Below are 25,741 nucleotides of genomic sequence, written 5' to 3'. Positions count from 1 at the left end.
GTGTCTGGAAGCACTTGGCAGCCGCTTCAGGGCAAGGCGTCACTGCGCGTTTGCCACAAGACGCTCTGCTACAGGAGCGGGCTGCACAGACACGACCTCCAACGCTGAAGCGAACAGCAACTGTGGCAGCAGCTGGCGAAGACGCTCCAGGACAGAGCTGTAACCCAGTTTTCCACAGCAGAGGAAGCCAGTGCACAGAGCAAAGCATCCACTGGAAATGACAACAGAACGGGAAGAGATACAGGATTCAAATCAGGAGAGGGGTGTTCAGGAGACAACAGCTCCTACTTCCAGGTGCTCAGGGACAGAACCAGTGATGGTACCGAGAACTGCACCAAGATCATAGGAGGAGGAGGAGGAGAGAGGCATCCCACAGGTGGACCTGAGCTCATGGAGATGATCCAAGAACCAAGGGGAGGAAGGAGTTATGGGCATCTCACAGATGGGTCATCTCTGCAAGCAAAACACCTTCTGTCAGCTCACAGACAGAGATGGGAGCCCCTGCACAGGATCCATGTGACAGCCAGCTCACCACCTCTCTCTCCCTGGAGCCCAGAGACCCACTTTCTCTAGTTAAGCATCACCGGCCCCAGGCACTTTTCTCTTCTACACCACCTCCCCCGTCCCACCCTGCACTGCGGGCCTGGGGTGGGGAAGAGGCAATCCGCTCAGGAGAAAAGAGACTAAGAAATGGCCAAACTGGGGGTGGGGGCACCATCAATAAGGGCAGGCTCAGAGACAGAAACGTTACATACAAGTGCACAATGCCCAGCAGACGAATCAGAGCCCTGCTTGTCCCCTGACGAGTTCAGAATTTCAGGGGCAGACTCTGCCTGGACCTTAGTCGGACGTGCAGTTTGGAGGGCATGTGGCCAGAAAGTGTCCTCCGGGTGACAGGGCCCGGCCTGCATCAGGGCCAGTCAGCGTTCCAGTTCCTGTGCTAAGTGGAGAGGCCCTACTCCCTGGGTGCCCCTGTGCAGAGAGGGGCTAGGGACATGGCTCGGCCTGCCCTACGGCCGCAGTGGGCGGATGGACTGTGTACGCAGGGGCCTTGCTGCCCTCCGAGCAGTAACGTCTACGCATCTGTTTCCCCTCTGAGATGGTGCAGCCTCATACTGCCCCCCAAACCAGGCTGTGATGACCAGGCACAATGGAGCCATCATGCGACAACTGTTGGATACAAACACCGTAGAGCAGGGAAACCGGCAACATTTCTGTGCCTCTCTCGTCAGCTCTCATCCCGGCATCAATGGCGGGAAGAACTATGAGGTCCATCCACGTCAGAAACGCTAGCACCCCTCACCTGCATACAGAAGGGCTTTTGGAGAATGGCGGACGCCTTCCACCATCAACACACAGAATGACGTGAGCCGGCTAAGAGCCATGGACTCCCCTTCTTTCATCCCTGAAATGGGTCTCTCACAAACCAGCCCTCTAGCCCTGTCGTGAGCACGTGCAATGCTCAGAGTAGGACAAGTGCTGAGGCTCTCACTCAGAGCCCTGTCCTTGAGTGACCACTCCGAACGCACTGGCCCCAGTGGGACAAGGTATACGAGCAGGCCTGCAGAACCGGGCCCTGAGGGTTGGCTCTGGCCCAGAGCTCGCTGAAACAAATGGGAGTTTAGCCCCGGCAAGGACTGAGTAAAACCTGCACCCTTTGAATCTGGCCCACTGATCAGGATACTTTGCACTTCCGGGGAGATTTCAGCCGGAGAACCACCCCCCTTACACACTTTATAAAGGTTAGTGCATCTGCAGAGCAGCCGGTGGGGTAGCGTAACAAAGGCTCAGAGTGGTGACTTGCCCCAGGACAGTGGGAGAGCTCAGAGAAGAAGCCAGGTGTCCTGGTGCCCAATGCCCTGCTCTCCCCACTATAGGGGAGAAAACTTGACTCATTAATACTACTTTGCTTCCTACCAACATCTCATTAATTTATATGCACCAGAACGAAAGGTGCTCCTGTGTGCAGTTCATAACAGACCCCCACATTTAGGTCCAGAAGTGCAACCAGTTGTTCAGATACGGCTCTTCCCCAAGAGTGGGGTTTTATAGTAATCTCTGGAAAACATAGAGCATTCCCTCTTTACGGAACAATTAGTAGAGCCCTGCAAAACTGCAGATATCCGTGTTATATCTGTGGATATCCACGTTCGCGGAGGTGGATCTCCGCGAACGATGTTTGCGGATCGGAGGCGGATATAAATTTTGTAACCATTGCAGGGCCCTAACAATTAGTATTGCTGTGAAAGGGATCATTGCGCTGCCTGTTAGAGTAGGCGTGCAGTTTGAGTTACACCTATAATCCTCGAGCTAGGCTGAACGCCTCACTGAGTCCGCTACGCATAGGACGAAAAGGCAACAATTAAAATACTGTTTCCCGGCATCCTAGACCCAAGTCTGGCACGCCTACAGCTGTTGGATAGCATGAGTTTATGCTGCAATTCCAGTTACATTCATATCACTGCACTTTGAAGAAGTCCAGATCCCAAAACACCCAAACAATTTATAGCTAGAGAATAATGTCAAGCTTTAAAAAGACCTATAGATAACGACTGAACGAATTGAGTCCGCAGGTGTTTTTCTCAAGTCCTACCAGGCTGGTATAGCTGAAGGTAATGATGCCCTGATGTGTCTTGCAGCAAGTTTGACCTGGGTTATCTCCCTATCAGTGCTAACCTTGGCACTCACTGGAATTAGCTTCCCTCACCTTTTCTCTTTTTTAATAACGTTGGGGAATGTTCCGACGGAAGGTTTTAATGGAAGGAGAATTTCCTGCTCCTGAAAAATTACAGCACGATGTAAACTGCCCACAAATACACTGTATTTGAACAACACCCTATTGGGAGAGCCCAGGAAATCAGCCCATGCCTGGGACTTTTGGGGGCATTTTTGCCATATAAGGGAAAGTAAGATTTGGGGTTTGGCCTGGGGTTTTTTGGAGGGGGGGGGGGGGAAGCTGTTGGTTCCTTTTATCCTTTGTTCACCGGGACAATGCAGAAATTCCACCGATTCCTACAAACAGCAGAAAGAAATGATTCTCTAGCACTGAAGCCGTGAAAGTCATTCCTCTGCGACTGATTTAAAGGGTTACGTTTGTGATGGCTGGAAAGTGTGAGGAAGAAGCAGGCCGGACATTTATGCCAATTAAAGAGCTTGCATAATTCATACCCCAAAATGGAAAATCCTGACTACAAACATGGAACCTTATTTACCTAAGCAGCATTGGAGGGAAGTGAATGTAAAATACAATCAAAAGCCCCGAGCAAAGAAAGTTGATTGGCAGAAGCATTCAGCCACGCGGAGAAATCCTCCTTTTTTGCACACATCTTTAGAAATGCCTCCGTAACATATGGCTTCCCTCAGTGACACAAAGGGGCTAATTATTGCACAGGAATGTCCGAGGTATTAAATATGGGATCACTACAGTTACAATGCCTCACCAGAAAGACCATTCACATTCAGTGTCAGCTCCAAAGAGCTTCTGTAGATAATTAGATCAAGGACAAAAAAAAAAAAAAAAAAGGTTACTAAGGCTGAAAACGGAGGCGGATGCTGCTGCTACGATCTCAATCCATTGTTTTCCCCATATCACTAACTGCGCCTGATTAATTTTACTTTTCTCTCTGATTTCTCTGCTGGCAATAAATGGGGAACAAAGGCGTATGCCTGAACAGGAGCAGTAATTCATCAGCACCCTTCAGAGCCTGCATGCAGCTGCCCTCTTCTCAGCATGGCTGCCAGTTGTACCAGACACTAATTCAGCCGAGCCCTCTTTTCCCATGGTCTCCACGGAGATGGCAATGGACTTGCATCCTAATGAAGTGGTGGCTGCAAACCTGGGAAGTGGGTCTCGCAGGGTCCTTTTAAACTTGGACTTGGAGCGGCGCTGGGAATGGCACTCACGTCATTAAAGCTGCAGCCCTCTGTTCTTTGCCAAGTACATTTGCAGGGCAGTTCACTACTCTGCAGAATCAGCCCGAGCAAAATGAGCAGCCCCACCCCTTGCAGGGATATTACTCGGGAGGCGCGCCGAGACACTGACTAACTTGCACTTTTATTTCGGTGCTGCTGGGACCGTTTAACGCCGAAATAAAACGAGCATTGTCTGCGAACTGCCACTTCAGGACGACAGCCCAGCGCTGACGGAGCAGAACAATGTCCGCGACCAGCCCGGATCACCCCTGCTCCAACAATTTGTCACCAAGAGGCACCCGGACGCGAAATACAAAAACCAGCCCCACACGGGAGAAATAATTTTGATCACAACATCAGAGCACTAAGGCAGCGGACGCGAGACTGTCTGTCTGACTCCCAGATGGAAGCATTCCATCACTGAGTGTCACAATATTGGCACCAGTTCAGTCACTAGGACTCTGCCATGGAGGCTCCACGGAGAGAGAAAAAACAGAAAATGGGCACCAAAAAATTAAACAAATTAAAATCCCCAACCCGGAGCCTTCCGCTAAAATGTAACGAAATGCTTCATCTGCAGTGAGGCATGTTCCTCTCCTCTCTCCTGGGCTTGACAGCAGATCCCATGGAGAGGGCGCCGTCACATTTATTTGATGAGATTGCACGCATATTTACACTTGGCTTTGCACCATGCATGCTAATGAGTTACTCCGGGAAAGCGGCGCAAATTAATTGCTCAAAGTATCCGTTAACTTACCAAATTGGGAGTCGTGATGCAAAATGAGAGGGCAGGATTTTGTAGCGCAGTTCTGTGGCACGTTGCTACCCAGGTCTGGCAGGCGATTTGTGGCAGGGAGCTTTCTAAACCTACAGGATCTCTCAAGACTAAAGGTAGGGACTGAGCTATAAAAGGGCTGGTGAAAAAAAAAAAGAGAGAGAGAGACCTGCTTATATTTTTGTATTTAAATTTTTTTTTTGAGCTCACGTAGCATTTAGGGTCACATGCTGCCTTTAGCATCAGTCTGTACTGTCACATGATCAAGGTCATGAGTCATGTGACAAGCAAACCTGATGAAGTGCCACTAAGAACCATTTAGAATCAACCCTAAAAACTTAGTTGTAAAAAATTTAATTTATAACAGGTTAATGAAATAATTAATTTTGAAGTAGACATCTAACCTTTAGAACTAAATTTTTTGGAGGGAGGGGCGGGGGGAAAGACACGAATGAAATGCCAAGATTTCGATGAATATTTAATACATCCTCCTCGCAAGCTCCTGCCACTTGGAGCCGCGCCAGCGTCATTTGAATTCCATCCTTTGTTAATAACTAAATTGACGCCTCTGTTGCTATTCAATGTTTGCAGCTCTATCAAGCTGTAATCTGTCACACAGAATACCGGAGAAAGCATAACTCAATAGAGCACACATCCATTTTCAACCCATAGAGCACCCGGTCCATACAAAGCACAGGGCGCATCTGTCCTGCAGACATTCCTCAGTGGGACGTGGGGTTTTCCCCCCTACTGTTTTAACAATACACTGAACGTAACCAAAAAAATTAACAAGAAAAGGTGCAATTTTGAACACAGCATTTTGTATTATTTGTAAATTTTGTATTAAAAAAAGTAATAAAAATATAAAAATACTGATCCTAGATATACAAATCTCCCCAATTCCCTCTACAAATTATAAATCACCTCATGTTACAAACCCACAGACACTTGCAGGATTGCTGGTCAGGCTACAGCAATATATACAACAATCACAGCAGCCACACAATAAACGTGAACTATAGAAAACAGGGCGTGGAATCCTAATGACAGGTGACTTGTTCCACAATTCAGTGACCAGGCTGCACAAACGTACACCCACCTCATTCTGCAGCTACAATTTTAAATTAAAAATTTAGTTTTACACATGCATGTAGACACACAAAATCACATCAAGAAATACCAATAAGATTTTCCCTGTGAAAATCAAACAGCAGATCAGAAATAGCCTCCTCTACCTGGGGGGAAATTTAGATACGGACCAATTTATACAATAGGGATGGTTCTGAATGCAGATAGCAACGAAGGGAGCCCACAGAGCCTGCCGTGGAGCAGCCGGGATGCAAAGTCTCTGATAACCATCGTTACTTCTCAATTAGTTTAACTAATTGGGCAATAGCGTCAATGTAATTCGCTTGATTCCCCTAAACCATTAATTACTTCACATGCAGGACAAATACATTTTGCAGTTTGCTGCACAGTAAGCCCGTGCAGGCGGGTTCATTTGCATTCCTGGCACACGGACAGACACTGGAAATAGGTGTCTGCGAAGCTGTGCTGAGGCTGTAATGAAACACAGCAGAGGGAACAGGCAACTGGCGGCACGCGGGGGGAACCCAATTTTCATTTTGTATTAAATCAGCCGCGTGCGTTTCAGGGAGATACTGAACTCCTCGGTATCAGTAGCAGGTGGTTTGCGGCCGCCTCGCCCTAGCAGAGTTAGAACAATTGTGCTCTTCGCGAGGCTCAGAAAGCAGCAGGTTGTGCGGAGCATATGCGGTCAGCCAGCCAAGTCTCTTGGGTCGGGGGTCAGAGAGGGAAGGGGAAGGGTGGATGTAATGCCACTGAGGAGGCGCCTTTCATTTTCCTAATAGGAGCAAAGTTCGTTTCCATCGGTTAATTCCTTCTGCGTAGTTACTCATGTAACGGGCGTGTGGTGCTTTCCAAGAGCATCAGATGGGCTGGAGTCTGGAGTGAAGAGAGACGATTCCGCTGCCTTGGCAAGATGAATTGTTGGGGAGGAGCTGAATGAGGGTGCTCCGAAAGGTATCGTCAGAGGGATGCAGCTGTGACCCAGAACTGGAGCCAGTCTGTGTCAGATGGGAGCAGAGGCTGAGGGGGATTAGGCAGAGATGCCTGAACTGGAGCCAAGACCACTAAGAGTGGGAGTTCAAGCACAGCACAGATGAAAGCTGGCAGCACTCTCCATGAGGAGAGCAGGGAAAGCAGGGAGAAGAAGCTGGGGCAGGTTAGGGGAGATCAGCTCAGACAGGAGGCCGGCGGTACGGTACCCCGCTAACTGCCCAGAACTACTTGCTGTGGTGCCAAGTGGCATACGGACACACCTAGTCTGAGCAAGTCACGGTTCTCAGGACCCAGGTACTACAGGGCAGGGCTGCTGAACAGATGAATAAATAAGAGACAGAAGACTCAGAGCCATGACTTATAGGAAACCCACAGCGGCAGGATGGGAGAGTGGCTCAAGCGGCCAGACACATACATTAATTATTTTACCTTTTGGCTTCGGCCCTGTGAACCACAGAATTCAACTCCTCTTGCTCTAAATGCACAGAAGTAACACCACTAGAACTAAGTGAGAATCTCCATTAGCTGTTAGCAGTATAGGACACATGGCACACAGGTTATCAGTTCTGGTTCCCTTGGGTGGCGGACACAGGTGTACACACAAATGCGCACGAGTCGGTTCATTACAATATAATCTCCCTCTCAAGACATAGGCCTAAAAGGATTCCAGAACCCAGTTAATCAGGCCGGTGCTGTTTTAAATACAGCTCTCAGATCCTACAGTGATACGTGCTATATAAATGCCTCCTGATAGATTTAAGCAGCACACAGAGATGACGCTCCATGTACATATGACTGCAGATTCCTTACAGGTGGCTTTCTTCCTTTCAAGTGACTTGCACTGAAATTTCCTGGATTTAAACAAAAAGGGGGGGTGGAGATGTCTCTTCTCCCATTGAAGGGAAGTTTACTTCCACTGAGCTGTCATTGAGACCAGTCCTAGCTGAGACACAGACGCTCTGCCTCACTACTGCAGCTCACGTTACTCCCCAGGGTAACAACCTCCCAAATGGCTCCAGTCACTTGTACAAAATATGTATTAAAAATAAAGAAAGCCGGCATGCTTGGGTGGCCGGTGACCTGGCCATTGGGGAAGGATAACCCCTGGCCTCCCCTTGTGCCCGAGGCACTGCCCCCTCCCCTGATGCCCCCACCCCCGCAGGAGCTCCGAGCACCCCCACCGTGGCCCCCGGCCCCAGCGCCGGTTGGTAAGGTCCCAGCCCCAGAGCGCCGGGTAGCATGGCCCCAGCAGGAGCTGCCCCGAGTCCCTGCGGAAGGCAGGCCGGCCAGCCTGGGCCAGCCCAGGGCAGAGTGCGGGGGCCTGGCCTGGAGACAGAGCGTGGGTGGGCCCATGCTAGGCTGTTTGGGGAAGCATAGCCTCCCCCTGCCTATGATACCCACCGCCCATGCCGGCACGGCTGGGCAGCCCCAGAGCCAGGCCACACCTATCATGCAGCTCTCAGCAATCTGTTCCCCATGTGCCAACACTATGGTGAGCTCTATCTATCCCTGCTCCCACACCTCTGACTGGAAAATAAACCTTCCCTTAGGATGAAACAAGAGGGGAACAGGAAGGTAGGAAAGCCAGCGGTCCCGTGAAGGCAGTAACTCACAGGGCTCAGGGCAAGATGGGGGATTTAAGTCCCTGGGGGCAGCAGTGGGGTATGTGGATATGCACATGCCAGGAACCTACTAGGGCACTGCACCCCGAGAAGCTTGGGGTTTGTACAAACACTTTTGCATCCACACCTGTCAAGATGTGGCCCACACTACATGCTCCTCCAGCACGCTGTGGAGCAGGCAATAACGGGCAACTTCAACTAACCACGCCGGAACCACTTCAACATCAGGGCAGGCCAGAATTCTCTCACCTGATTGATTCCCTGCCACTAGGGGCCTCTGGTCTCTCCTGTTCTCTGAGCACAGCACAGTTCAGCCTCCGAGGAGTGAAATGCTTTAGCCTAACTAAGTCTTTGGGATTAATACAGGGGTACTTGGGTGAAAATTAACAGCCTGTGACATGCACGAGGCCAGGCTAGATGATCTCACAGTCCCTTCTGGCTTTAAACACGAAGTGACTATGAAAGTCTCCTGACCCATAAGATATTAGCTTGTTGGAGCAGCCAGGAGGAGAGGCTACGGTGAAGCTGGCTCAGGAAAGGTGTAAGAGTTATTTATTTCATTTTTAAAGATAATCAACTTGCAAATACATCACAACCAGGAACTCAGGTCCAATACTGTAATGGTCTGTACCCCTATATTCACGCCTTTTACAGACTATGCTAAATTTCATACAAAGTATGCCTTGTGAGGTATCATTTGGGGGAAAAACATAATTTGCTGATCATTAGTGTCTTGGTAAAATATGTGTGACAACATTGTGTGTGAAGTTATAAGATTCTGCTATGGTCCAAGGCTGGAGAGCAGTCACAAACCAGTTTCCCAGAGACAAAAGGCTAGTTGACACCACAGCCAGGTGTCAAGAAAATTAAATGGACCATCACCTGGTTAAGTGGCCATTCTTTGGCAAGAAAGAGGATGTGGGTGAAAATCTACAACCTGACAAAGAAACAGCTGGGGGTTCCTGTCCACACAGACTTTCCATCTTCTGACCCTCAGCTGGAGATGATTCTCAAAGAAGCGAAAGAGCTATAAGAAAGGGGAGCAGATGTCCAAATAATCTCTCCCTCTCTCTCTACTCATGGCATTGACAACACTTGAAGAACAAAGGAAGGAGCACTGGACTGGGGGAGAGATCCTGACTGAAAGGAATACAGTCAGACTGCTGTAACATGTGGTGAGAGAGACCTTTGCTTTGAATTCACTTAGCTGGTTAAGATAGGTATTAGTTGCGCTTTCCTTTTATTTTCTTGTAACCAATTCTGACTTTTATGCCTCATTACTTGTAGTCCCTTAAAATCTATCTTTTCTAGTTAATAAAACTTGTTTTATTGTTTTATCTAAACCAGTGTGTTTGGGAACCTCCACTGGCGATAACAGGGCTTGTGCATATCATTTTCTATCACTAAAACGACAGATTTTATATGAGCTTGTGTCGCCCAGGACAGAGCTGGGCAGTATAAGACGCACATTTCTGGGGGAAAGTCTGGAACTGGGCATTCACTGATGTTGCCCTGCAGTGTAATTCATGGGCTCTAGCATGCATACAATATAACTGGGAGCGATTTACAGGCTGGAGGTGGTGTGTGCGGACACCAGGAGTGGTAACGCTCACAGCGAAGCAGTGTAAAAGGCCCCCCAGGTTGGAGAACTGAGGGGATTCAGCTTTTCAACAGTCCAGATTGTACCCTGAGTAATGTCACAAGTTCTACAGCTATTCACCAGCCTCCTCCAGGAGACACTGCGCTGCCCCATGAGTCAAACAGAAATCACCGCCTAGTCCCTCCCCACTCTCAAAGGGCGGGAAGAACAGATGGGCCTGGACATTCAGCCTTGGGCCAAGACCAAGGCGTGAAATAAGTGGCAAAGTCAAGGTCCCCTGGGTGAGAACGCCAGGCCAGGAGCCCCCTCCCCTCCAATCAGGGGCTGTCAGCTCCAGTGCCTCACCTCAGTTGGCAAGGTATCACACTGGGAGAGCGCTGGGCCCCAGGGGACAACAAGGCCCCAACCCCTTTAGGTCTTTATAAAATAGATCAGGATCCAGAAACAAATGGGGCGCAGGCTTGCATCAGCCCCCTGCAAGCCCCATCACTTAGCAACTAAGCCTCTGCATTGTACAAAGCCACCGGGAAAACCACCACCACAGCAACTTCACCCAATGGTGCAGTGAAAGCAGTGGCAGGAACGGGGCAGAATGTGCTGGCAGCCAGCACTCTTACCACCATCTTCTCTAACCCGTAAGGGTAGGGAAAACACCTACACCCTGTCTACACTAGCACACTCCTGGGGGGCGGGTGTTGGAAACATGCTAGTGCGCACAAGGCTTCTGACTCACTGAAGGGAAACGTCCCTCAGGCCAACAGAAAAAGGAGGCAAGGCAAATGCCGGCATGATGTACGGGAACTTGGGACAGGGGTTTATACAGCTCAAGCAAATGTAAATGCAAACAAGGCCAAGCGCACAGAGCCAAGGTCAGTAGGTAAGACACAGCCTGGAGACTTGGGTCCCAGCAGCATTTGAACAGGGGCAGGCAACAACGCAGAACCCAGTTTGCCCTGGTCTACACTGACAGCTGGTTGCAGTCGGCATCACATCAGCTACCGTGACGGCTTGCAGCTCAGCTCCAACACGGTAACATTCTGCAGCGTGGGAAAGGCTGAGAGGGTGACGAGGAAACGTGAATACAGAGCTGAGGATATAAAGGACGTGCATCATTTCTTATTAAAGGCAGAAGGACTCGTGGCGGGTCAGAGTGGCCACTAGGCCTTCTCAGTGCTATCACAGAGATGGCCGAGAAGCCAATCACTTAACAGGAAGGTGAGCAAAACCATAATTCTGTCCTAAAATGTGCTGTGTTCTAGCGTGCTGCTACACAGATTCTGCATTCCCTCCAGAGATGGCTGCATTTCTGCTGGTGCTTAAGTCCCTGATGTGCCTCACTGGCAACTTTGATTTCCTTGCACAATATGAACATGACATGCCCCCTCCTCACAAAAGGAGCCTGTGCCAACATCTGTTGACCCACCAAACACATTAACACTAATCCTAGGCTCGAAGATCTGAGGGGCTCTTACGAGGCTGATGGGTTGAAGTTTGTGAGGCTCTTGGAGGTCCTCGGATGAAACAGGAACACAGCAGGGTCAGTGTATTAGCTTTGCTGTTGCAGGCCCCAACTCAACACCGTGCTTGTGCACATGCTTAACTTTAAGCCCAGGAGTGAATAGGCCCATTGCTGTTACCAGAACAATTCATGTGTTAACACACCTTGCTGAATCGGGGCCATTATCATGGGGACCAGCTACTTTCTGACTCCCGCAGAGCAGGGATTGCTTCCTGGCCTTTCAAGCTTTTCCCAGGTCAGCAAGGAGGCAGATGTCTCCCCGTCCCCCCATCTCTCCCAGGTAAGTACCAGCCTCCGTCACCTCCCCTGGTAGCCAACATAGGAATAGGGGCCCACATTAGTCCTGGGTGAACTGTGGTTTTCATTTGAGTTGGGACATTAGCACTAGCGACAGGCCCAAAGCATGTGACCAAAAAGAATGAAATCATGAGAAAGAAGAGGGTTGTGACCCCTTGAAATACCAGCGTTCTCTTCTTTGAGCTTTGGGCTGAAGTAATAGAAATAAAACCCAGTTCATTGGGTACCAGGTGCAGTAAATATTTGGTTATACAAGAAACTGCTTCCTCTGACTCTAGCGAAGGTCCGATAATTGGCAATGTCATTGCTTGTTTGTTAAAGGGGATTAAAAAAGTAAACTCTTCAAGGGTCCGTTGCTAATACTGGCCTGACCATGCGGGAGCCGACCAGTGGCACCGCTGGGTTTAGCCCGTTTGTATCTTGATCAAACGCTTATAAAAGGTTTTGTTGCTGTTTGGCTGGAATAAACTGCTTATTATTGAGGCTTTTTAGGCATGTTTGGAGCAGTTGTATAAATGCCATTCGCTCTTTGGATTTAATAAAGGAATTGATGGTTGAATGAGTGTCATGGTGATACCCGCCCTAAGCAGTAATAATTCCAGCATGCTGAGGACCCAGAAAGGGACTCCCCCGGATGTTAATTTCAGTTGTTTTAAACCCCCAGACAGAAGGGGCAATGACCTGTCTTCCCAGGCCGGTATTGAATTCTCGCCTCAAGAGAAATTCAGTAAGGGATGGGGAAAGGAGGGAGGTACAGTGGCTACCCTTGCAAAGGAATTCTTGGCAGAGTATGGGAGAGGTCTGCTGAATAACGCTGAAATTTTGAAGAATAAGACCCATGGGCAACCATACAGAGAGCAGTAATTGTAACTAAAGGGTGAGTGCAAAAAAGCACAAAGATAAGCTCAGAGCCGAGAGAAATGGGCTGACACATGTGTCACTCTGGGAGATCAGTAAGTGATTTAAGGGAAAGGAGTGTGGCGTTAAAGGGAGCCTTTATGCAGACTGTAAAAACTTTGCAGCATGCTGGCGGGATTAAGCAGGCTGATGCAGTAAAAGTATTGGAAGCAACATTAGGTGAGAAGGGAAAAGAGAATGCTTGGGTTAATAAGGGAACCCAGTTGCAGCGGTATAACTGGGTGCAGTCATGGCTGGTGAACCCCTTTTGTAATACTGTAAAACTAAGTATGCAAAGGGGAGGTAACTTAGGGTTACCATATTGCAATACTACAAAAAGAAGACACTCCACAGGTCCCCCCCCCCTAACTCCACCTCTTCCCTGCCCCGGCCCCACCCCAACTCTGCCCCTTCCCCAAAGTCCCCGCCTCAACTCTGCCACCTCCCCTGAGCACCCCGCATTCCCCCTCCTCCCTCCCGCCCCCCGGCTGCTGCTGTGCTGGGGAAGTTGCTTCGGCCCCCGCCGCGGTGGAGAGCGGCGGGAGCCGGGAAAGTTGGAGCCCGGGGAGGAGGCGGTCCCCTTACCATGCCTCCCTATTTTCCCGGACATGTCCGGCTTTTTGGAAATTCCTCCCAGACGGGGATTTGAGGACCAAAAAGCCGGACATGTCCGGGAAAATCCAGACGTATGATAACCCTAGGTAACCACCACCACCACTATGCTCCCCCCACCCCACCCCCCAAAAAAATTCCTTCAGAATAAATGTAAAGGCGATGGGTCCTTCCCGATGCAGGTATCTGCAAACAATCAATCGTGCTGGCCGCTGCAGGCACAGAGACACTGATTTAAATTGTTTGACTCTGGATGATTTAGTCAAAATCATTAAAAGAAAAGAAGGTTTCCATTTGTGCTTGATTGCCTGCGAATGTACAAGGAGGGAATGTAATCCGGGGACAGTTGTGTTTAAAAATAAATAAATAAATAAATAACTGGTGCAACGCACAGGGCGTTGAGCAATCACGTTTACAAGAAATGCAAATATATTGGTGTCATTATGTAAGGTTTAAAAAACATAAAACTCCACGCTTGTAAAACCCTCTTTTGTATGTGTAAAATAAATTGGCTTTTAAAAGATTCCACTAAAAATCCCTTTGAATCGTTCATTCAAAGTTACAAAACTGACAGACACTTTTTGGGCAGTTGCCAACGTTTCCTGGCAGTCTTTGCTACATTCTTTTCTTTCTTTCAAGCCAAACATAGGTAGCTAGTGTTATTTAGCCTTTAACCCTTTCAGTACCTCAATGCTCTTATAAAGTTCAACATCTTTTTAAATAAAGACTAACGGATGTGATGGTGGCTGTGGCAGCCAGAACTGGAATTGTGGGGAGAGACGTGATCCTTGCTCAGTAATAAAACAGCAGCTAAAAAAGCGTCTGGAGAATGAAAAATTAGAGACACAGTAAGGGCAGGGTGGTGGCACAAGAGAAGCGATGTTAGGAACACTGAACTGTAAGGAGGGACTGAGTGATCAGACAATCATTTTGATGGGGGCATACAGTATTGCCAACCCCACATTCAAAAATAATGAGATTGGCTTTAAAATCATGAGATTATGTAAAAAAATATTAGATTTGGGGGTCTTTATTTGCCTTCTGCTTTTTGAGACTTTAGGGTGCACTGGGGTGTGTGTGTGTCACATTTTGAAGCTTTTTCCATAGCCACAAGAGCTAGAAACTTACTTTTTCTGTAAGAATGAAGATTGAAATGATCACACATCCACCTGACTCCAGGAGCTGGGGCTTTAAGGAACAAAATAATGATCATGAGACTCATGACAAAATCATGAGTGCTGGTGACACTGGGTACATGGGAACTCTAAGCACAAAACAAATAGTTACATTTCATGTGAAAATTAATTTTGCTAACGTGTCATTATGGCAACTAAAGGGTGGGGATAAATTATAAAAGGAATGTGCATTCTAGGGGAATATGAAGTGTAAAAGGGCTAAAAGAAATGCAAACAAGATATGTGACTTAATTAAAATCCTATAGAGGCTCCACAAAGGAACCACAATAAGTGAGGTTTTTTTTCGTATGCCGGTATGCTGTGGAAGCAGGAACCACCCAGTACCGAGGAAGATCAGTGAGTATAAGAAATGGAGCTTAACCATTAAAAATACTATCCAAAAGATTTGTTCCAAAGTAAATTTTATTCCGGGAGTGATGAACCTGTAGGGGGGTGTTTTGTAAATGGAAAATAAATAATTTTGGTCAATTGTATAAAAATTTAAAGAAAGAAAAACTGAAATGCCCTAGACTGGAAACAGGTTCAAATAATGGCTCAGGGTTAAATCTATTAGAGAAATATTGTATAATAATGTTCAGTTTATGCACATACCAGAGTTACTGAATTTCAGTAATTTGCTGTCACTGAAATTTGGTCAAAAATGGTTAAAAACTATTAAAAGGACTTTATGGACAAAACAATAAACTTTAAATGCATAAAACAGCTAAGATGGGGCAGCAACAGAACTGGAGGGAATGTAATAAAATTGGCATGGAAGCTGAACTGTTTGAGACCAGGATGTCTCTCTGAAACCAAGTGACAGAGACTCGGTGGGAACATGACCAAGCATTTTAACAGAAGCTAGCAGCAGAAGTATTGCATCTATGAAATGAACAAGTGTTTTAGCAAGAATTAGCATCTAGAGAATTGCATTGCATTTTAAAAAACAAAGCAAAGAATGTATCGATAAAGAACTTATCGATAAAGAACTTTTAATTGTTTATTATGCATGATGTTGTAAATGGTTTTTCTAAATGTATGAAATAAAGTTAATTTGCTATTACGAAAGGTAAAAAGCAAAAGCAATGATGTAATATAGTGGAAATGTTTTATATAAAGTAAAAAGCAGCTTTAAGTGACAAAGAACAAGGAAAGTTGCCCTCTGTTATTATTACAGAAGTAAGCTATAAATAAGGGAGGTCATACTAATTAGTGCAGGGTACAGAAATTAACCAGGGTCCAATACCATGAAGTTATATGTGAAACCACTGCAGCCCATATGGTGTGGAAGGGTTTTGCTTTTCCTCCTCAGATTCTGTTGGAAGACAATGACAAGGTCTGGGAAAGCCCCAAACTTGTACTGCTGTTTACTGGGGCGGGGGGCGCAAAGACAACACTTACATGTGCAGCAGTAATGGCTGAGACCGAGTTGCCAGCTTGTGGGTGTACTCTGGGAAACGGTCTGCAAATTGAACAGTGTGGCTGAGATGCTGGGAAATTGGTAAAGTAAAAACTTCCTATACTGGGAATGGCAAGTATTGTGTGGTGGCTGGAAAGGACCGCTTCCTATACGGACTGTTATTTTCACTGGCCTTTGTGCTGTTTCAGACCTGAATTTCCCGTGGTGATAAATAGCAAGATTTTTATAATTTGTACCAGTTTTCCATAATGTAAGCGAAATACAGGCAAAGTTAAAATGGCAGTAGGGTGATTTAAAGGCAGGGCGAGCATATACTGTGGGATTACATTCCTGGTGAAGGCTGTCATTTAAAGTTTTGGACATTATTACTGTTATTGTGGTAATTCCTGTGTTGATTTCATAGTGCAGAGTTTGGTGGTTGTATACAATTTTGCCAAGTTGCAGAAGTATGTTTGAAATGCTTGATGTAGTAAAACCCACATTGTATGGAGGGTTTTAAGATGGGGAATGTAGGAACATAGACCCCGTTAGACCTGGATGAAGTGTGGTTTTAAATTGAGTTGGGGTGTCAGCATGAGGAACAGGGCCAAAGCATGGGATCAAAAAGAATGAGCTCGTAAGAAAGAAGAGTGGCTGTGACCCTTTGAAATACCAGGCTTCTCTTCTTTGAGCTCTGGGCTGAAGTAATAGAAATAAATCACGGTGAACTGAGTACCAGGTGCAGTAAATAATTGGCTATATAAGAAACAGCTTCCTCTGGCCTTCGCTAAGGTCTGATAATTGGCAATAACACCACTTGTTTGTTAAAGGGTATAAAAAAAAGTAAACTCTTAAAGGCTGCTAATACCTTCCTGACCACGTTGGAGCCGACCAGTGAGCATCTCTGGGCTTAGCCTGTTTGGAAGTATCTTGATCAAATGCTTATAAATGTTTGTTGCTGTTTGGCTGGAGTAAATTGCTTATTATTGAGGCTTTTTAGGCATGTTTGGAGCAATTGTATTAACACGTTTGGCCTTTGGATTGAGTCAAGGAATTGCTGGCGTGGTCAGCGTCGTGGCCATACGCTGTATCAGTAACAATCACCCCCACGCCATGCGTGTGCCGGATGCCGCCTGCAGGAGCCAGCCTTTGAAATTTGCTGCAGGGAGTGCGAAGGAGCCGTCATGTACTCGCACCCCCCCTCCCCCCCCAGCACGCTGTGACATGAGGCTCCAGGATAGGGTGACCAGATGTCCCGATTTTACAGGGACAGTCCCGATTTTTGGGTCTTTCTTATATAGGCTCTTATTACCCCCCGTCCTGATTTTTCACATTTGCTGTCTGGTCGCCCTACTCCAGGACCCTCAGTCCCCATGTGCAGGGCCCATGGCTGGGCTGTTCTGTGCCTGCAGTGGTCACCGCTCTGACTCGTGCTAGCTGCCATGAGGTGGCATGCAGACTTTACCTCGGCACAGCTCGCTTATATGGCCCTTCCTGGTGCCAGCCCTGCCCTTTGTGCAGACGGGACCTGCCCCGCGCACCATCTGCCCATTGCAGCAAGGCCAGTGATGGTGCCTTTGTGGCTGCAGTGATGGGCCCACAGGGTGGAACTCCCTCCCCTTCTCCCCGCCCAAATCCCTCGCAGTTCAGCCACATCTTCAGAGCAGGGACTGCCCTCCCCCTGGAGAGTGCCCCGCACCCAGCAGGCCCCACCATAAACAAACATTAATACCCACTTACAAACACCACCTTAGCTCTGCCCCAAGCTCTCTTAGGAGCAGCCCCTGCGGGCCTTACAATCACGCCCCTCCCCCCTTCAAGCAGGCTCCCTGCCTCGGTGTTACGTATTTGTCTTTTGTTCTCATGCTACACGGTTGTACGGCACCCGGGCCCTATCTATCAATAACCACCAGCCCGCTGCCCTCTCTCCCCCTCAGCCCTCTTGGTGGGGCAGGAAGGGGAGAAACGAAGAGGGACTAGGCAGCTATGAAATGGGCAGCGGATCCCTATGTTAGCCGAGCAGCAGCAGCGCAGGCAACCTGGGGCACCAGCACAGGAAGGGTTAACGTCATTCCAGCTGACAGAATTAGGGACAGTTCTAGGTGCCCTCTGTGCTCTGTGCAATAGCGGACAGCACTGGCCAGCAGCCCGGGCACTGCCAGCCAGCCCCCCCGGGACAATCAGCGGGACTGGGATTTTTCAGCCTACCTGCACGGTTAGTCGAAGGAGAAGGAGCCAAGTGAGCACGCTCCTCTGCCGGAGCGATTGGATCCAGCCCACCCAGCCGGCTCTCCGCCACACAAAGGAATCCCAGGCTACAGCCAGGTACGAGATCATTCATCTGGATTAAAGGGAGCTGCTGGCTGGTGCCCTGGCATTCGAAGGAGCCCCCCCACCCCCAAAAAATAGAGACAGAAGCAGAACCCCAGCTTCACCTGTCGCTACGGCTCCTGCTGCAAAAATCAGTAGGCGCCGGGCTATGTCCTTGAGACACAGACTGATGCCATCTGGGCAAAATGCCACGAGTTCCCTGGAGACCGGGAAGCGCCACGCTGCATCCAAAGGCTGCACGGCGAGCAGAGCATGGTGCCGCAATCAACAAACATTAACCACTTGGTAGCGCAGGCAAAGGACAGACCAGGAGGGGAGCTTGGCACGAAAGGCTTCAAGAGGATGCACTGTGTGCTGTTAACCCCTTTCAGTGCCGGTATTCGGCGGGGACGCTGCGCAGGAGTTCGGCCAGGCACAGGGAACTGAACTGCCATTTGGGGCGGGGTGGGGGGTGTGGAAGCGAGGGAGGCACTAGCCAGAGGGACACAGATCAGGTTAGAGAATGTCCTGTGTCCAAGGCACGAGGCAGGGCTGCTGGACACCCACAAGTGCCAGGATAACGGGGGCTTATGGCAACGCAGCAGATTTGGGGACAGAGTCACAGCTGGGGGCTCAAAGGGGCCCTTTCTGCTGCTCCAGTTCAGGGGCTGTCCTGTGCTGGACTGGTCCCCCAGAGCTGAGTAAAACAGCCAGGGGGCTGCTCTAACTTGCACCAGCTGACAAGAGTCCCAGGGGCCCATTAGAGAAGCCAGGGATTCCTGGGCACCCAGACCAGACCTCCTCCTCCCAGCCACACTCCTTCTCCCAGCATCCAGGAGGTGGTGGGGTAGAGGCCACTGCAGGGCTCCATGCCATCCCAGTAATCCCTTCATAGGGAGGGAGGGGAATCTCTTGGCCACGCCCCCTGCCGCTTAGCCACCAGACTTGATTTATGTTTTAAGTGTGTGCGCTGTATTGCTGTGAGGACAGGTAAATATACAGATGCCAATTGGCCACAAGCAACTGCTCTAGTGTGGATGGGGGTTTCGAGCAGTGACTTGAAAGCCAGGACTCCTGGGTTCAATTTCCAGATCAGCCCCTGACTTGCTGTGTGAACTGTAACTTGGGCCATTAATTCTGACTGCCTCAATTTTGAGATGCCCAACACACAAGAGACCTGAAAACCTGATGGTTACAGGTGCTAAGCACTCCCAGCTTTCATGGACTTCACATGGATTTTTGGGAGTTCGGCACCTCTGAAAATCAGCCCCAAGGTTTCTCAGGTCAAGTAAAAAAACCTGAAGCACTTAAAACCAGTTGACACTTAAATTAGGGCTTCAATCCCTGTATTGCTACCTGTAAAATGGGAATAATAATTCCCACGCAATAAGGGATTGTGAGGCTGAATTCATTCATGCTCATAAAGCGCTTTCAGATCCTTAAATTTTTTATTGTTACTACTAATAAAAGCGACACAGGAAATGTGACATTATTTACGTGAGTAACAGGTTTTCCTTTTGCAGCACTTGGGCCAAAAGGAGAAAGTTATTTTTAAAAATCTAATATCTGTTTAGAATAAACCCACTCCTACCAGCCACAGCTCTGAGCCAGGTCTGAAACCATGAGAGATGCACATGTAAAGTTCATCTAAATCACTGGTCATGCTGATGTTCCACTGACGAGTGAGCCAGTGGACTCCAAAGCCACTCAGAAGTGTCTGAAAAGTGTGAAGCCAAAGAATTTCAGCCACGAGGGAAGTGCCATTAGTACAGCTCCTGAAGATCCTCATAGAACAACTCTGGGCTGGTCTGCGACTGGCAAAGTGTCACTGCAATCTAAACTAGTGTACACTAGGGGGCACCCTGGTAAGATCACACCGAAACCTTGCACATTAAATGAGGAAAAAAAGATGTACAGATATTTCAAATCCTAGCAAACCCCTTTGCAGCCAGCCATTTCCTGGCTGACCCGCCTCGCAACAGCACCTGCTGGGCTACCGCTGTCCATTCACAGGCCAGGGGAAATCAATCAATAGCAAGTAAGGACACACTCCACCCGACCCATTCAGCAAGCCCACTCTACCTGCAGGATTCATTCAGCAGCATAGCGGGTACCTGCCTACACCTGGAGCCTTCAGCAACAGTCAATGGCCCAGGATATTAGAGGCCCTATCGTATTTAAGGGGTAACCCAACAGAGCACTGTTATTAAACACGGCTGTAAGGAAGACTGCAGCACGAGGCAAATTGCAGCCATATTTTAAAAGGAGGAAATCCAATATTTGGGAAAAAAGTAATATAAAATAACTAATAGTCATGGCAACCCTAAAGCGACTTCGAGCTCCTGACGGGTCATTATTCAGAGCAGACTGTTTTAATGCTGGGAGCACTGAGTTATTGCTGAAATAGACCCAGCTTGTCCTTTTAACATATTCATTCATTTTTATGATTTGATTCATATCGATTTCTCTCTGCTGGTTACAAAATCAGATTTGCATACAGAGACTTGTGAGCAGGCGGCTTCCTCACACGACTCCATACGCAGGGCACACAAAAGCCACCTCAACCTTCTCCACACACTGAGCTACTCCCAGGGCTTCTCACTGGGGCCTGCTCAGCGAACACACACCAGATCCTTTCGAGAGGCCATTCCTACGTCCCTTACTCCTGGGTGGGTTAATGAGCCACCTGTGTCAATGGCTTTGTCTACACTAGAGAACTCTTCTGTTCCAACCCCCTAGAACCTACGTAAAACCCTCCTTATCCACATGCAAAAGTGCTCCAGCCAGTTTATGGGTGGAGTAGGCTAGGCTAGGCTCACAGTAGGTCCAAGAAACAGCTTTAGTTCCACTGTGGCTAGGTCTAACTGAAATGGTACGGTCATGCCCCAAAGCCTCCCAGAATCCTTTGCTTAAGTTCTGCAAGGGCACCTTGGGTGCGTGCCACAGGGTGCATCAAGAAGCCGTGCCCCTTGGAACTAGCTGGCACCAACCAGAGCCCCTGAGGGTACCTGGTGATTTCCTTGAGAGCCAGTAACACAGCAGGTGTGAGCTTTGCAGAAAGGAGCGTTCCCAGCTCGAGAGCTCCCCAGTGCCGAGTCTACTGCCTCCGTGAATCTCCTTATTCAGGCCCCAATGTCATTCCTGTCCAGTATCACTCGGAGGTTGAGGTCACCCCACTGTGGTTCAGGCCATTCTGCCTGGCTCCCCAACCTTCTGCTCACACTGTTAACAGGTGGGGGAAAGGACGGCTCAGGGCTCCACTAATGGTACGCCCGGCACAACAGCACCTTTTACATCTGTCTAGGTACACGTGGTGGGTGGCCACTTAGGGTGAGGTAATGGGGTGCACTCATCTCTCACAAGTGCCCCCTAGTGCACTCCTGCAGCTTTTTCCTCGATTTCTTTCGCTCACAGTCGTCCCCATCCCCCTCGTCAGCCACTGCACTTGTCAGGCAGGTTTCGGTGACACAGCCCTTCAGCTGAGTCACACATAGTCCGTGTGCAAAACAAACAACCCCCTTGTGGGGTGCACAATCCAAAGTGTCCTGCAGCCCTTCCTGGGCTCAGTCCTCTCACTGTCCAGCAGGTACCCTCGGCTGGTGTGTCCCTCTCTGCAGCCCCCCCAGGCTCAGTCTTTAACCAGCCCAACAGGACCCATCACGGTACCCTCACTTGGTCTGGTGAGGTTGCAAGGCTCCTACTCTGGAACTGAGCAGCGCCCTGAGGGTGCAGGGGCACTGGTGCTTCTGCCTCTGAATCCTAGGACAACAGGAAGTGAGAAGTGGGGTTTTTGGGGGTGTTAATTTATTAAAGGATGCACACTCTCCTCCAACACACTTGACCATCCCCACGCGGGGGTATGCATCAGTATGTCAAGTCTCATCCCCTCTGCATTTATTCTAGGTATTCAATAGCAACCGCATATGAAACCGTTCAAAATCAGCTTCCCACCCGCATCAGAAAGACAGAAAGCCGTTAGGACCCAGCGCTAACCAAACCCAACCATGGAAAACCAACGTAAGTGTTACATATTTGCTGAGGGATTTTAGCCTTCTAAGAATTTAGCTTTAAATCGTTCTTCCAAAGAATCTCTGCTTTCACGGAAATCATCTGTATTGTTTGCCATTGAAAAAATCCTTCCCTACCCCCCGCCCACAGCACCCTCCTGGCTTCACTGGCATGTCAAAGCCCAGTGGGAACCACAGAAATGCACGGACAATCCTGGGCACTGGTCCTGCAAAGATGTACAGCGGCGCTTTCCTTCACACACAGGGAGTGGCCCAGGAAGTCACTGGGCGTGAAGTCAGCCACATGCAGATGTCTTTGCTAAGAAAGCAAACAAGTAAAAACCCTTCCCCTCTCCACAGCCAGGTTTCAGACTTGTCTCTTACAATGTCATAGGCCCAGCAGCTCTCCAGTCCTCCAAGGAGTCCTCCAGAAAAAAACAGGGAAGCGGAGACTCGATTCTCAGCTCCAACTCCAGAGAACAAAGTAGATGGAAAGGATTCTCCCTGACACAAGAGATCCCTGGCTGTCCTAGAGCAGACTGCTGGCTCTCTGGCATCCGCTTCCCGCCCTTTGTGTAGGGGTGTGGCAGGGTCGGGGCAGGGCACATGGCTCTCTGCCTGATCCCCAGCTAGCAGAGTATCATTTAAAGCAGCCCCTAGGACACTCACTTACCCCAGGGACCGGTTCAGGATCAGCAGAAGGCAGGGCTAGAGCCCCCTTTCTCCCTGCATCCCCCAGCACAAATTGGGGCAGCTGAGAATCAGGCTCAATAGCTCTAAATTCAAAATAAGGAAGAAGAAGAAAACAAGAACCTCCCCCACCTGCCTATACATCAGAAAAAGGGCCTATTTTATTGTGTGCAAGGAAAAAGTGTCAGGACTGGAGGATTCCTAATACACAGCAAGTTAAACGCATAAAGGGTAGTTATTCTTTTATCCGTTTTATTCCCTTTGCTGTAGTTCTTTTAATAGTTGCCGTTCTAATTGGGAGGGGCAGTAGATACAAAAATTTAAGCCACAGAGAATTGATTCTCATCAAGGTTTCATTCTTTTCGCAGTTCCTCTGATCCATGGCTGGCTTCTCATACCCCTCAGTTTTTAGGTGGAGGATGAACCATGGATTCACTTCTCTTACCTGTTTCTCTTCACTTCTGAGCTCCCTGTTTATATGTGCCTGGGCATGGGTTGACAGCTCTTCCATTACCTACAATAAAGAACAATGCGCGCTGACTCAGTTTCAGGGTGTGTGCAGCATTCCCCAGAGAACTCTACATGGAAAGCTCTTGCATCCGTTCAGTGTGTCAGCTCCATGGCCAGCCAAACGACGAAAGCTCTTGGTGGGAACAGTATCAGAGGGGATCGCTGACCATTGTGCCGGAGCCTTAGCAAGGGGCAGCCCTCGGAGGCGTGTTCTCCTCTTCCCACTAGCATCAGCCGGGCTTGCAGGCCCACACAGAGCAGGGAAGAAACTCCACCAAGAGGTCTGGGAAGTTCCTTTGTTCCCTGTCAGGGGCAGGTGAAAGACCCCAGCCCCGAGCCCTTTGGAGATCGAGGTCTGAATGGCACATTTCTCTCAAATGGGTGAACTGGGGAGCGCACAAGGGAGTGTTTTGGTCACAGTTTTGGGTTCCTTTGATTTTAGGAGCCTCATGTATAAATTAGCTGTAGAAAGGGGGCAAAACATCTATTTTGGTGCCAACGGATGTCTGGTATCCTTCCCCACTCTGTCACCTAGACCAGAAGAAATGCAGGATGAAGGCTGTACAGTAACAATCTGATACGCCCCATCCTACCCTGTGGGTTATCACCTCTGCGCTAACCTTTAGCCTGGTTTGCACTTGGGGAGGGGGGAGGGAGGTTCTGCACCAGTGTAGCTACACTGATGCAAACCCCGAGTGTAAGTCACTTTTCATGCCAATGCAGCGTATCCACACTACAGGTTGCCCTAGCACAGCTACATCAGAGCAGCTACAATGGGGCAAAAACCAAAAAAATCCCCTCGTTCTCAATAACGTTTTGGCCTCGGGCTGTTGGACAATACCGTTTTGGGGTCAGAAGTGCCATGTTCTCATTCTCACGTCTCACTTGCCCCAGCTCAGCTCTCTGACAATGCGCATGTAACATTTGCTACACAAGTCGCAGCACTTGCAGAGTGCTGGAGGGCAAGTCACTTCCCTGGGAGCCTCGTCTGTCCTGCAGTGTCCAGACCCAAGCAGGAGTGTAGGTTACATCTCAGACTGTGCCAAAGAAGTGCTGTGCCCTTGTATTTCCCCTTGGCTGGGGCCCAAAGGAGATAAGGATGCTGATGGAACAAACGTAATTTTCAGTCATTCAAAGTGCTCGGAAGGTGAACGGCGTCATACTCACTCTCACGGGTGGCACTTGGGGTGGGAGGGTTCCTCTCTCTTTCTTGGCACTTTAAATCCCGACGTCATAGGCTAAGACAGAAAAAGCCAATGATTATAAGCAGATACCAGCCCTCCGCTCGCCCCGAGCTACGTCAGGTACAGAATTCCAGCACCCCTGTGATGACAAGGACAGCGAGAGAGCCAGCAGTGGGAGGGGACAAGGAAGGGAGCTGCTAGGAGGAAGGTTACCGCGCCAGGAGGGAGCAGCGGCGAGGACCCGCTGTCTGTCATGCTTGGCTGTATGGCAGGTTAGCGGCTCCACCCAGCAGATATTTTGACCATCCTTCGGCTACATGCTGCCGTACAGCGGTGGGTGCTCCAGTGTGTTCTGGGAGGCGCCCAGGGACTGGCAGAGCCGATCGAATTGGAGCCAAGTGAAGGTTGTCTAGGCCGCAAGGGAATGGAGTGGTTCTTTGGAGTCAAGGGGGACCTTTCCCCCCGCGCCCCCAGGCTCAGGATGTCAGTGCCTCAGCCATGCAAGCAACACCGCCCAGAGCAAAGGGCGTCGGGGATTAGGCTGCAGAGAGGCAAACCCTGTGCTCTGGCGCCTCGCCCCCGGATCACGCTCTGGAGTTTCAGAGACTTTTTTTTTTTTGGTCCCCTGGAAAAGAGAAACCAGGAGGAGGCAGCTGCAGGAGTAGCCAGGATCAAACATCCAGCTTCTCACTAGCACCAGGCGTGTTGCTCCAGGGAAATGGGGCTTTAATACAGGGTGGGAATTCCATTCTTTTAGTGTTCAAACCTGAAACCAGACAGGCTTCCCGGTGAGACCTAGCGTAAAATCAAGGGCCTCCCAGGCAAAATAAGAAAAATCTGCAACTGAACAGCCAAGTTCAACAAACTGGCCGAATTTAGAGCCAAAGGAAGAGGTAAGAAAAGGTATGTAAATGACCCCAGTGTAGATAAGGCCCTCCTGAGCTAATGAAGGGTAGATGAAGCGTAGGCCTTGTCTACACTACAAAGTTTTGTGGACAAAAGGCAGCTTTTGTTGACAAAACAGTGAATGTGTACACACTGTGATGCAGCAAAAATGCCCTGTTTTGGTGACAAAATAAAACCAACCTGATGAGAGACATAAGGCTTTTTGCACAAAATATTTGTTGACTAAGTGCCAGTGTAGACCCCA

General features: G+C 49.0%; 1 protein-coding gene across 28 annotated transcripts in view; it reads right to left on the bottom strand.

Moving 5' to 3' along the window:
* The window catches only part of TNRC6A (trinucleotide repeat containing adaptor 6A), a 174,458-nt gene extending 151,047 nt beyond the window's left edge, over positions 1-23,411 (bottom strand). For 27 of the 28 annotated variants that reach the window (XM_065560307.1, XM_065560308.1, XM_065560311.1 and 24 more), the window contains exon 1: positions 18,099-18,242. In XM_065560307.1, coding sequence (XP_065416379.1) covers positions 18,099-18,227 — 129 coding nt within the window. In that variant the 5' untranslated portion in view covers positions 18,228-18,242. Of the gene's footprint in view, positions 1-18,098; positions 18,243-23,342 lie in introns of those variants that run through there. The other variant, XM_065560320.1, reaches the window with a different exon arrangement.
* Between the last annotated feature and the right edge of the window lie 2,330 nt (positions 23,412-25,741).

The sequence above is a fragment of the Chrysemys picta genome, chromosome 10, assembly GCF_011386835.1.
Source record: "Chrysemys picta bellii isolate R12L10 chromosome 10, ASM1138683v2, whole genome shotgun sequence".
Lineage (NCBI taxonomy): Eukaryota > Metazoa > Chordata > Testudines > Emydidae > Chrysemys > Chrysemys picta.
This window is presented reverse-complemented; position numbering and strand designations above follow the sequence as displayed.